The 12,888-nt window shown below is 39.7% G+C and overlaps 1 protein-coding gene across 5 annotated transcripts in view; it reads right to left on the bottom strand.

The window, feature by feature from the left end:
* LOC114656659 (zinc finger and BTB domain-containing protein 17-like) overlaps nucleotides 1–12,888 on the bottom strand; it is a 34,497-nt gene that overhangs the window by 1,961 nt on the left and 19,648 nt on the right. The window contains exons 5-7 of one of the 5 annotated variants that reach the window (XM_051930871.1): nucleotides 9,266–9,330; nucleotides 8,653–8,741; nucleotides 6,545–7,303 (exon numbers count right to left, since the gene is read on the bottom strand). In XM_051930871.1, the coding sequence (XP_051786831.1) occupies nucleotides 6,595–7,303; nucleotides 8,653–8,741; nucleotides 9,266–9,330 (863 nt within the window). In that variant the 3' untranslated portion in view covers nucleotides 6,545–6,594. Of the gene's footprint in view, nucleotides 1–6,544; nucleotides 7,304–8,652; nucleotides 8,742–9,265; nucleotides 9,331–12,888 lie in introns of those variants that run through there. The other 4 variants (XM_051930870.1, XM_051930869.1, XM_051930868.1 and 1 more) reach the window with 4 other exon arrangements.

The raw sequence follows: 12,888 nt of genomic DNA, 5'->3' as shown, positions 1-12,888 counted from the left end.
GTTGTCTTATAAATTGATGGGCTCAGTCAAGCTCAACCAATTCTTTCATCAGTTGCTCCCTGAAAGTGGTAGCTACTGTTTGGCCTTTGCTTGCTCTTTGTGTAGTACAAAACTTTTTTTTTTTTTTTTTAAACAATGGTAATGTCCAGAAAGTGGAAGGAAAAAAAAAAAAAAAAAAGAAGTCTCAAGCCAAGTTTTACTTTAGCACAGTATGTTGTAATATACAAATCAGTGCATTTGAAAGACCAACTAGTCTTTGACAGCTGCTGCAAATTGCGATCTGATCATCTTTTATTCTTTGGGAAGCGGGGTCACCAGCATAACATTTGTGGATGTTAGAACATGTAATAACTTCACAGGTGTCCATCTATTTTATAAGCTGTAGCAGCTCATCCCTGATTAATATGGTGTCTCCATTTCAGTTTTTGGGGGAAGGTAATTTTGCTTGGATTGTGAGAAAAAAAGTTCCCCATGAACCTGTTTTGAACTTAAGCAGGACACTGAACAGTAATGGACTTCAGCAGAAGTTGCCATCATACATTCTGTAACCAGTTCCCAGTATGAAAAAGTCCAACAGTGACATTACTGAATCACAATGCCCGTTTACCTTTATAAACAAAAAAAAGTTTCAATAGCCACAAAAAGCATCTACAATCACAAATCCCCATTTTGTGGGTTCGTCCTTCATGGACTGCTTTATACCAATGAAGGCCTTTGAGGTAACCATTCCTTTCATCTTCTGAAACCTCTCTTCCTGTTTTGAAGTAGGTTTTGCATTAAGCTGGAAAAGCTAAAGTGCAGATTGTGACTGGAGGGGTGAAGTTACCTCCATTTGAGGTTGACATTCCCTCATCCAACAACTTGCTATAAGAAGAAGAAGAAAAAAAAAGTACAGCATCACATTAGACCAGTAATTTAGACAAGAACAGAATGTTAGTGAACACTGAGGACATATAAAGATTTTGCTGAAGCAGGTGGTCTAGTTCCTTCAGAGAAGCCCAGTGTATTGTTATGGCTTTTGTTGTTGTTTTTTTTTCTTTGCACTTCACATCAGGAAGAAATGAAACACATCAAAACATGCAGTGGCTATCCTGGCAGTTCTGGGTGCAAGGCAGGAAAGAGCCTGGACCTAGTCAACACAACCAGCATGTCTTTAGGATGTACCCAGAAAACCAAAATTAGCAAGCAGCACCTGGACGCCACAATCAAACCCATGAATGGCACGTCACACTGCTTTAAAGTTATACTGTTTTACACAAACTTCTTTTTGAAAGTATACAACCCGTGTACATCCAATAATCATAAAAGAAAACAAAATATTTACAAGAGTAACACCGAGTCCTTCAGCAAAAGTTGAAAGTGTGACCCGCATTTGAGTCAAGATCTCCATATTCAGTATAATTGCTGTTTTGCAACTTTTCAGAGACTCCCTTAACCAGAAGTTTTCTTTTTGTTTAAGACGGTGTTTCCCTAAAATAACAACACTAAAGTCGTCTTCCGCTTTGAAAGAACGCTCACAGTCCTCTCAATGCTGTGCTCTCGCAAACACATGGCACATAATGTGTGCTGCTGTGCTCTCACACACGTCACTTATACACATGGCTAAAACATCCGGATAACCACACATCGGAAAGGTCTCAACTTACACACAAAGCCAAAACTATTGGTACCCTAACACTACCTTAAAGAAATTTTCAGTGAAATAAACTGAAAGTAATGGCAACCTACCACTCTTTGTTATATTCCAGTTAGCAGACACTTCGTTTTTGATTCAGAACTTAACATATTATTTAAAAAAACAAAAAAAAAAAAACAAATGAAAATGACATGAATATAATTAAGGGGACCCCAACCTAATATTTCGATTACAAAAAAACGTAGGCAATAACTGCAACCTGGATAAAGTTTTATGTTGCTAGCAAAAAGGAATAAATAATTGCAGCATTTCACATCATGTGTCCCCTTTTTATCCAAAACATTTCCAGAAACCTCTCAAAACAGGTGTCAAGGTTGCTAAACTATTTTATTATACTTCAAACCCTGAATCATACAAAACTTGAAAGCACCTGTCCCCCTATTACACTCCCTAACACTACCCATGGATATACACCCCCCCCCCCCCCCCAAACTTGGGTAAAACAATTCATATTGTTTGCTCCTCATACTTCAACTGTTGACTGGAGGAATGTGCTCTTACAGCATGCCCTCATTCTTTCTTGTGCCAGTCCCTGAAACAGTTTCTGTTGGCCACCAAACAGAGGGTCACATTGATTTTTTTTGTGCAAAGTGTGACGTCTTTCCTTGACAATTCACACACTTTCTTCTGGCTTGTGTCGCATTTGGTCCATAGTATGCCAGCATGCAAAAGGTAGATGTGGGTTGGCGAGGCTTTTGCGGCTTGCCTGCATCACATAGTTCCTCCATCAGCTGTTCATGAAAATCCTTTTGTGTAAGTGGGGATTTTTGCTGTGATTTCAACAGTTCCTTGTGTAAAATGAAAGCATTGTCAATAGCAATGTCTACAAAATGGTGAAAAAGTTTCTTAATAATAATAATAAATTTTATTTATATTGCACTTTTTATTTTAGCAATCCCAAAGTGCTACAGAGTAAAAATAGAATTAAAAAAAAACAAAACAGAAGAATCTATAAAATACATTAACAAAATGACTTTCTAAAAAGATGAGTTTTTAGGTTTCGCTTAAAGGCCTCGGTCGACTGTGGGGCTCTCAGGTAATCAGGGAGGGCATTCCACAGTCTCGGCGCCACAGATGAAAACGCCCTGTCACCCATGCTGCTGAGCTTAGTTCTGGGGACTTAAAGAGTGTTAGTGTGTAGCAATTGTACCAATTTTGCCTTTTTCGAAGGAAGTTGTAGGAGCTTCTCGGGGCTTCCGAGTGCTCTATTGCACTCATGTGTTTATTATAGTCCAACACTGCATCTCGAGTGGGTATGTCCTTTCTATACCAAACACCTTGTCTGACCTTCACTCTTCTCTTCACTGTATACCCTGAAAAGGCTTTGTGAATGGAGGAACACATGGCTACCTCACGAGTGTCCATCCACTTCACAAACAGCAGCTGGTCTTTAATCATCCACCGAATGGTTCCTCTTTCTGCGCTCTTTGAAAGGTCATTCACTTTTGTTTGTGGAAAACCCTTTGTGTCGGACCCGATTGTGCCACATGCGCCAATGTTTTTCTGCATCAAAGCCTTGAATAAAGCTGGACTGGAGTAATGATGATTAACATACAAGTAGTAACCCATTCCAAGCAGTTGAAAGTCCATCAGTGACATCACAGCTTGGTAACTTTAACCTTTTTTACTCGTAAACAAAGAAATTCCATATATAACCTGTGATAGAATCTGAGAGTACCAACAGTTTATAGCCCCATTTCATTGGTCTGCACTTCACAAATTGCTTCAACCCATTGTGCTTTGGTTGTACCCATCCTTTCGGCAATGGAGAGGTGTCTGTCTGGCTGGTAGACAGCTTTACAGGATGACATAAGGTCATCATACTGAAGAGGCCTTACTTTGAAAAGGTAGTCCTAGCCACCAGTTTGCTTCTTCATTTGGTTTTTCTCCTCATCATCTGGGTCACAGAGATAGAGAGACCATGAAACTGCAAGAAATCTGTCTCGGGACATTACTGAAGATGGAAATGAAAAGTTGTAGCCACGCTTTGTGCTCCAGTAATCTGTCAAATATTTTGCTTTCACTAGGCCATGTAAATGATCAAAGCAGGGCAGCCATAAAATTCCTGCATAGTGAGTGGAGTCCATTTATATTTCTTCCCCAATCCAGAGTGTTTGCGTGCAAATTTATTAGTATTGTCAACAATGGTGTTTATAGTACTGCCGCTAAAAAACAGCTGAAACAACTGCAGTGGAGAATAGCTCTGTGACATGTCTAACTGTGGCCCCAGAGGATGCTTGGGTACAAAGTTTTCCTCAGGTGGAACATCACAATCTTCATCCGATATGCAATGCCACATTTCCTCATCATAGGGTTGACCAGCAGTACTTTGCAGCTGTTTTATGGCCTTACTACTTCTGGTTAGATATGAAGATCTCACAGGTAAGCTGGTCCTTTTTGTTTTTGATATGAAATGTGAGAGCACTTGACATGTTGACGGCCAACCCCCCCACAGCACATGCAGGGGATGGTGGTTTATCAATCTTGTTCTGGAGAGGCCCCCAGTCTTCATCAGAAGTTTCTCTGTGGAATTATCAAGTTTACAAAAAGGTTTATAAAAAGACTCTATGATCTGGCGATAACAAAATTAAGGTTTTTGGCCATCAGGCTAAACACCATTTTTGAACACTTTACATTTAAAAAAAAAACATACCATCCATGCCGTAAAGCAATGTGACAGCAGCATCAGACTGCAGGGATACTTTTCTGAAGCATGCCCTGGGAAGGCTTGCGTGGGGAAAATGACCACAGCAAAACACAGAGGAAAACTGATGGCAGTGTACAAAGAAAAACTGCACCTCAAGAAGGAATGGAGGACAAAAATGGCAAGAGTGTAGATGTACAAAGCTGATAGTGATAAAGAGAGACCTAAGCACACCAACTCAAGGCTCTCATGGCTGACAAAGGTACATCTACTAAGGAGGTCAATTCTTATGTAGTGAATTATTTTGTGATTTGTAATTTATTTAGACCACTTTACAGAGACCTGTTTTCACTTTGACAGTAAAGAATCATTTTCTGTTGATCAGTGTCAAATTAAATTCCCAGTAATTCAATGTTGTATATATTTCTTAAGCTATGGGTCACACGATATCTGAATGTGGGTCACGCACACTTGTGAATTACAATAGCACTGAATGAGAAAGGGTCACAAACGTTTTGCAGAAAGTCTTGCAATGGGAAAAACAACAACAATCCCCCGGATGATGATCGGTGGCGATTCTCCAATGAGGACCACATCCAAATTTACCACATTCTCCCCTCAGGACGATGCTCTGCAGCATTTGCTGATAGCAACATGCAAAAGGCACAATATGGTCACTGTTGTATAACAATAAAATGTGAAAACTTACATGGGGTTGAACACTTTTTATAGTGACTACAGATGACCCCCGAAATTCACGGGGGTTACGTTCATAGAGCATCCACGAATTGTGAAAAAGCGTGAATTTTGGATGTGGTCAAAAAAAAAAAAAAAAAAAGCCAATTTTTATAGTTTAAACCCTAAATTAGCCCCCAAAAAACTTTCATTTCAAACTCAGCTTAATATTATTACCCTAAAAAAAGAATGCAACGGTAAATCAGTCTACTGTACAGTACTGTGCTGCTACGTCTCCCGCTGTGCTAGAATGTAAAATACCGATGTTACTCCAATATGTACTGTGATTTATGCAAGCGTGTTTTCTTTGGTATAAGTAGGGTAAATACCTTATAATTTAATAAAAATACAGTAAAATGTATGGGTACTCACCAATAATGAGTGATACTGTTTGAAGATGATAATGATGAATTAACTGTGCAGCACGATGAAGGTATGTAACGAAGATAATGACTGCACAGCAAAGCAGAGGATTTATAGCTCCTTGGGTGGCGCCTCTTCTTCAGGCGCTTCAGGAGGAGTCATATCTTCTGACCGGTCTTCTTCTGGTGGGGTTTCGTGCTGGTTTTCTTGATAGGTTTAAGGAATATTGTGATGGGAAGTTGCAGTCGTTGTTTCTTCATGGTGGTGAGGAGGGTTTTTTATGTCTGAATGGCAGCATCGATGCCATTATTAACTTTGAGAGCCTGAACCATATAGGGATCCCATGCTTCAATCATCCCTTGCAACTCCTTCGCTGTCCTAATAATCTGGGACAGACATTCCAATGTCAGGCCCTGCTCCTCGTCCTCTTGCTCAGAATCTGTTGCTTCCTCCTCCTCCTCTTCGCTGGCAGACTTCGTTAACTCCAGCAAATCCTCGTCTGTCAGGGGTTCAGAGTGGGCATCGATGAGGTTGTTGACCTCATCTTGAGTGATGTCGTCAAAACCTTCTCCACCAAGTATCTTTGCCAGTCTCACAGCCTTGTCGACAGCATCGTGCTAAATTTCTTCAGGTGAGAATCCCTTGTAGTCATGGACACACTCTGGCCACAGATTCTTCCAGCATGCGTTTAGGGTTTCCTTTTTCATCTCCTTAAGAGCAGCTTGGATGATTGACAGGCACGTTGTGATTGTAAAGTTATGCCAGTAACCCTTTAATGTAAAATTCTCATCCGTGTCCATTACATCCACAAGGTGTTGGAGAGAATTCTGGGTATAAAGAGCCTTGATGGCATGGAGTACGTCTTGGTCTGTAGGTTGGATGAGGGAGGTGGTGTTGGCAGGGAGGAACTCAGTCTGAACTCCCTCGTAATACAAATCCAAAGGGTGGCCGCCAGCATTATCCATAATGAGCAACACCTTGAAGTCCATGCCTAAGTCATGGAAGTATTCCTTAGCTTGAGGGATGAAGCACTGGTGAAACCAGTTTGACGATAGGATTTTGGTAATCCAGGCCTTAGGGTTGTGCATCCAGTGGACAGGCATCAGGTTTTTATTTTTGACTGCCCTAGGTTAGCTGATTTGTAGATGAGGCCTGGTTACATCATGTAACCAGCAGCATTGCCACACATCATAAGCGTCACTCTGTCCTTCTGCACCATAAACCCTGGAGCTTTGGATTCGTCCTTCAGGATGTAAGTTCTGGACAGCATCTTCTTCCAGGAAGCTTGTTTGGGCTTGGGGTATTTCTCCGAGGCTTTTTTGTCAGCAGATGCTGCCTCTCCATGTAGAAAAACACTTTTAATATTGAATCGTTTCTGAAAACGGTCAAACCATCCCTTACTGGCTTGAAAATCTTCAGGCTGTGGTGCTGTTGATGGTCCTGGTTGCGGTACTTCGGTACCTTCTACATCGTCTCCTGTAGCAAACTGCTGGTACAATTTCCGTGCTCTCTCACGGATGAGGTTACTGTCCAAGGGGATGTTCTGCTTCCTGCAGTCAGTGATCCACAATACCAAGACAGATTCCATCCTGACGATATTCTTATTTCTTACGGTCGTTACCTTTTTGGCACTATCACAGACACTTACTGATACGGCACTCCTGATCGCTGCCTCATTCTTCTTTATGTAGCGTACAGTGCTTTCGTTGATACCATAATGGCGCGCTACTGCGGCATAACTGTTTAGTTCTCGGAGCAAATCCAGTAGTTGAACCTTTTCCTGGAGTGTCTTAAAGTTCTTCTGGCGCTTAGGTTCATTGCCAGAAGCCTTAGAAGGTGCAGGGCGTTTGGGCAGCATCTTAGGGCTTTAAGAAGAACAAAATGAAAAACACGAGAACACTCAGCCAGAGATGCGTCACAGGGCAGCAGCAAGGACAAATGAATAAATGCTCTTGGATTGGCTACTTTCACCATCCCAAGCCGCCTTTTCCTCTACGGTTGCTTTATGTTCTCTCTACAGTACTGCTACAAAAAAAGCCATAAAAAATTGCAGAGGATATTTGCGGTTTCTGCTAACAATTATTAGTTAGGTTCTAAGGAAAAATCTGTGAACGACCGAGGCTGCGAACTCTGAACTGCAACTTTGCAGGGGTCTACTGTATATAAAGAACTGTTACAAGGAACGTTCAAAAAGTTTCCACACTTTTTTTTTTTAACTCTATTAGAATTACAAAAACAAATGACGTCACTTTTCTACATAGTCCCAGCATCCTACCAACTTTTTAATGCCGTCAGCAAAAAATGTTTTTGGTTGTGCGCATGGCCACTGATGCACCGCTGCTTTCACATTAGGGTTCTTTCTTCATTCCTTGTGGTCGTGGCTGTAGCTGGACATCCAGAGCGCTCTGCATCCGTCACACTAGTATGGCCATTTTTGAACATTTCAATCCACTCATAGACAACTCTACGAGAGAGAACTCATCCCCATACCGAGTACACATACGGAGATGAATTTGTGTTCCCGGCTCACCACATGCCCACACAAAGCGTATGACAGAACGCTGTTCCTCTTTGGTGCCATTTATACATTTTGCAGCCATCTTCACCACATGGTGACAACTCTTATACTAACCTGCAAGGGCAGTTTATGACCAATGACTACTCCTCCTGCCTTCACCGTTCCCAACGAAAATATAAAAGTGCGGAAACTTTTTGAACATCCCTCATATCATCATTATCTTCATTAAATAATTCAAAATGATGATTTGGGGTCTGACTAAGGCAATTCAAAGCATTGTATACTCAAAATTATGATAATTCCAACACTATTTTTCCACTTTCCAAAAGAAAAATATACATGTAAATAATAAGGTGGAAAAAAGAAATAATTAAGGAGCCTGAGTCTTAAGTTGTGCGTCAATTAAAATTAAGGCAAAGAGTTAATTAACAGCAAAATCTGGTTACTAATTAAGAAAAGGGTTAGAATGAAAACCTGCAACCACAGTAACTCTCTAGGACTGGAGTTGGAGACCCCTGCTCTACAGTGTATACTCAGTTTTTGGCCAATACATTGAACTGTCACAATATGATATACTGAAATGCATCCACTTACTGTACCAGAGAAAATTGTCATAAAAGCCTATTTTAAAAATCACAAAATGAAGTGTTTAATATAAACCATTGCCTCTTTAACACCTCATGAAAAGACCTTTACCTGTGCAATGCCTTGCGCTGTGTGTACGATATCTCGTTGGGAAGTAACTTTACAGAATCGTCTGACATGGAATCCTCAAAATCATTTTCCTATGGATAAAAAGATAAATACAAAATTTTTCCATCAGTGACTTGGACGTTACTGTGCCAAGACAGACTGATCTCAGTTAGCCTTAACGGTCACAACAGGAGGGCCATTGATTTCCCCAGCCCCAAATAACTTTATTTTAATGAAACTCCTACTTTGTACAATGACAGGAGGGTCAGATCCAGGGTTACCAGTGTAAGTAATCAATGGCTGTACTGAACAACTTACAACAACAGGCAAGTGACCATGGCACTGAAGAGTGGAGACCTATAGCATGTTGATTAGCAATATATTTTCATGTACAAATGAAAATAACAATCCTCTAAATAAGCCTATATAAGTACAGGTCGTAATAACAGAGGAGAAGTTAGTTAAAGACTATAATTAGGCCAGTCATTGCAATAATGAGTTCGAACAAATCACTCTGATATTGCCTCAACAAATACATCTCACAGTCATCAGAATTTGCTTTGCTCTCCTCCCTACAGATTACATATTCATCAGGCCTGTTACTGTTGCTCCGTACCAGCTTACGTTTGATTGATCCTTTATCCAACTCCATTTCAGTTTCAGAGTCAATCTCTTGGATGCCTGTGAATAAAGGAAATAAATGTCAGCTTAATATAAAACAACTGAAAATCTCAACCCATCAAAAGCTGACGTCAGGATAGAGATGGGAGAGTTTGGCATTACTTATTGAGACACATGCAACAAAGGGATGGAAATAAAAAATCTGCTTAAGTATAATTATTACATATATAAAAATTTACTAGAATAAAATTATCTGACATGGAAGATACTAAAAGTAAAAAAGTAGACCCACAAAACATACTACTTTTGTAAAAGTACAATTTACTTACTTTAGGAGAGAAACCACTACCTAAATTAGGTAAATATCCTCAAATATCGATGCTGTGCATTGAAAAGCATAAGCAAAATATACATAATAAAATCAGTTTTACTGATGAAAAGGTGTATTAAAGAAATACTCCAGTCAAAAATGGTATTTGTTACTTTTCCTATTTTTTGTAGTGATTGTCGAAAAAAAATGAAGACAATGGAGATACACTTTCTGATGGAATGGGCGTCTATGGAAACCTACACTGGACCACAGCTAACAATATCAAAAACTTCCATGAAAACACACACACACACACACACAAAAAAAAAAATCTCACTTTTCTTGTGTCATGTAACTCATAAGTCAAGTCATCTGGGCATATACGCACCACAAGCAAAAATGTATGCATTTTCTGCTAAAATGAGAGCTGTGCATGCCAAAGAAATGTGTTCACATGAGATTGAGCTCTCATTCATTGGTCAGGAGTTCTGACTCTGACTTAATAATTGTTTGGTTGCTAATTAAGGAAAAAAGAAATAATTAAGGAGTCCGAGTCTTAAGTTGTGCATCAATTAAAATTAAGGCAAAGAGTTAATTAGCAGCAAAATCTGGTTACTAATTAAGAAAAGGGTTAGAATGAAAACCTGCAGCCACAGTACCTCTAGGACTGGAGTTGGAGACCCCTGCTCTACAGTGTATACTCAGTTTTTGGCCAATACGTTGAACTGTCACAATATGATATACTGAGATGCATCCACTTACTGTACCAGAGAAAATTACACTGCTATTGTGTTGTGCACTAAAATATTTTGTGCTTCCATATCATGGCCCAAGACGCCGAAAATGTGTGCATTGATGTTACTTGAAATGGTCACTGTGATCTCTGGATTTTTTGGACATAGCCAATCTATACTTTGTAACAACCTGTTTTGAAAAATGTAACACAGCAGCACTGTTACTAAATCATGCACTTTTTAAAGAATGACAGTCAATACATTTACGAATACTACAATAATCCTACACAATCTACTTAAGTACAGTACCAAAAGTAAATGTTATTAATTACTTTCTACCTCTGCAAGCAAGTAGTGTTTTTTTGTTGTTGATGTCCATGCACAAATATTAAAACGCAGTTTGTTTATTAATACTTTCTAAATCTTGAAAAATATTTTAAGTTCTCAAAAGACTTTTTTTTTTTTTTTTTACCCTAAGTTCTTGTCTATAAGCCGGACTCATGTATTAGCCGGAGACCAAAAATCATACGAATTTTTAAAATAAAATCGTATCATAGATAAGCCGGACTCATGGATAAGCCGAACGTACTATAACCTATAACTAATAGAAGGGAGGGAGGTCAGTGGTCTCACTCGCGCCCATTTAATTTCTTTAAGGGGGGAGAGAGTGTGAGATATTGGCGTCTCTCTCACTCCCCGCATGGCGCGGTTGGAGTGGCCGGAGCGTGTTCTTTCTGCTCTGGGAGTTGCCGAGTCAACACGAGCGCGTAGCGATCATTTAAATTGTGATTTTATATGTAAGCATATTTAAATATATATCGTGGATTTCTGCGGACAATGGGTCTTTTAATTTCTGGTACATGCTTCCTCAGTTGGTTTGCCCAGTTGATTTCATACAAGGGACGCTATTGGCAGATGGCTGAGAAGCTAGATTGCTTACTTTTCTGTCTCTCTTGCGCTGACTATCTGTGATCCTGACGTATGGGGATTGAGCAGGGGGGCTGTTTGCACACCTAGACGATACGGACGCTCGTCTAAAAATGCTGAAAGATTATCTTCACGTTGCTATCTTTTGTAAAGCTGATTCCTGAAAAGACATGCTGCACAGTGCTTCGCATACTTAAAAGCTCGAAGGGCACGTATTGATTTTTGACTGAAAAACAAACTCTCCCTCTCTCTCTCTTTGTCTGCTCCTGACGGAGGGGGTGTGAGCTGCCGCCTTCAACAGCTTTGTGCCGCGGTGCTTCGCATACTTAAAAGCCAAACAGACATATTGATTTGTTTGCTTCACTCCTTTGAAGAGGAAGATATGTTTGCATTCTTTTAATTGTGAGACGGAACTGTCATCTCTGTCTTGTCATGGAGCACAGTTTAAACTTTTGAAAAAGAGACAAATGTTTGTTTGCAGTGTTTGAATAACGTTCCTGTCTCTCTACAACCTCCTGTGTTTCTGCGCAAATCTGTGACCCAAGCATGACAATATAAAAATAACCATATAAACATATGGTTTCTACTTCGCGGATATTCTTATTTCGCGGGTGGCTCTGGAACGCAACCCCCGCGATGGATGTATAAGCCGGATTTATGTATAAGCCGATATTCTATTTTTTCATTTTCACAACTTTTTTCCTTAGATAAGCCGCGGCTTATAGACAAGAACTTAGGGTAAATAAAGAAGTTGCTTCTACGGCTGCTGTCCCCATAGTTCTCCAATCCTAAGTCTGCAACATATTGCATTTCTTTGTTACAGAGATGATACACAGTTGTATCTTCCACAGATCAAATCCTCTTAGATCTTTATTGGAATGTCTGGAAGACATTCTGGAAAATATCACAACATTTTCTTAGTTTAAATGACAAAAAAAAAAAAACAGATTGTATGTCTGATCTTAATTGTGCTTCTGTGAGTAATCTTGGCCCTTTGACAATACACAGTAAACCTTTTTGCAAAAAGTTGTGGTGTGATTTTTGATAATGCCCTTAAATTTGATAAATAAATGAACTCCATTGTTAAAGCCCGATTCTATCAGCTGAGGGTATTAGCTAAAGTCAAGCTATTTCTTTTTGTGGATAATTTTGAAAAACTAATTCATACATTTGTCTCTTCTCAGCTTTACTACTACAACTCATTTTACATTGGCGTTAATCAGTCATCCCTCGCTCGTCTTCAGATAGAGGCCTGGCAGCAGCATTCTGGACTAAGAGGAACACGAAAATGGAAGCATAACACACCAATTTTAGCCTCTCTTAACTGGCTCCTGTTTGCTACAGGGTTGAGTTAAAATTTTCCTGTTTGTTTTTAAGCTCCCATTTCTCTCGATGATCTCTTACACCAGTCCTCTGACTAGAAGTTACTGGTCATGCAGAGTTCTGGACTTAAGCTTGAGGGGACCATGCTTTTGCAGTAGCTGCCTCTAAGCTTTGGAACAGTCTACCTTTTTACAGAAACTTTGGTCACTTGTAAATCTCACATGAAAACCTCTTTTTCCCTTTATCTATACTGTGTATGTATGGAAGCTGAACAACACTTTGGTCAACGTCTGTTGTTTTAAAGGTGCTATATAAATAGAACTG

Source organism: Erpetoichthys calabaricus, chromosome 8 (assembly GCF_900747795.2).
Source record: "Erpetoichthys calabaricus chromosome 8, fErpCal1.3, whole genome shotgun sequence".
In the NCBI taxonomy this organism is placed as follows: domain Eukaryota; kingdom Metazoa; phylum Chordata; class Cladistia; order Polypteriformes; family Polypteridae; genus Erpetoichthys; species Erpetoichthys calabaricus.
The sequence above is the reverse complement of the archived record's forward strand: the minus strand, read 5'-3'. Positions and strand labels throughout refer to the sequence as shown.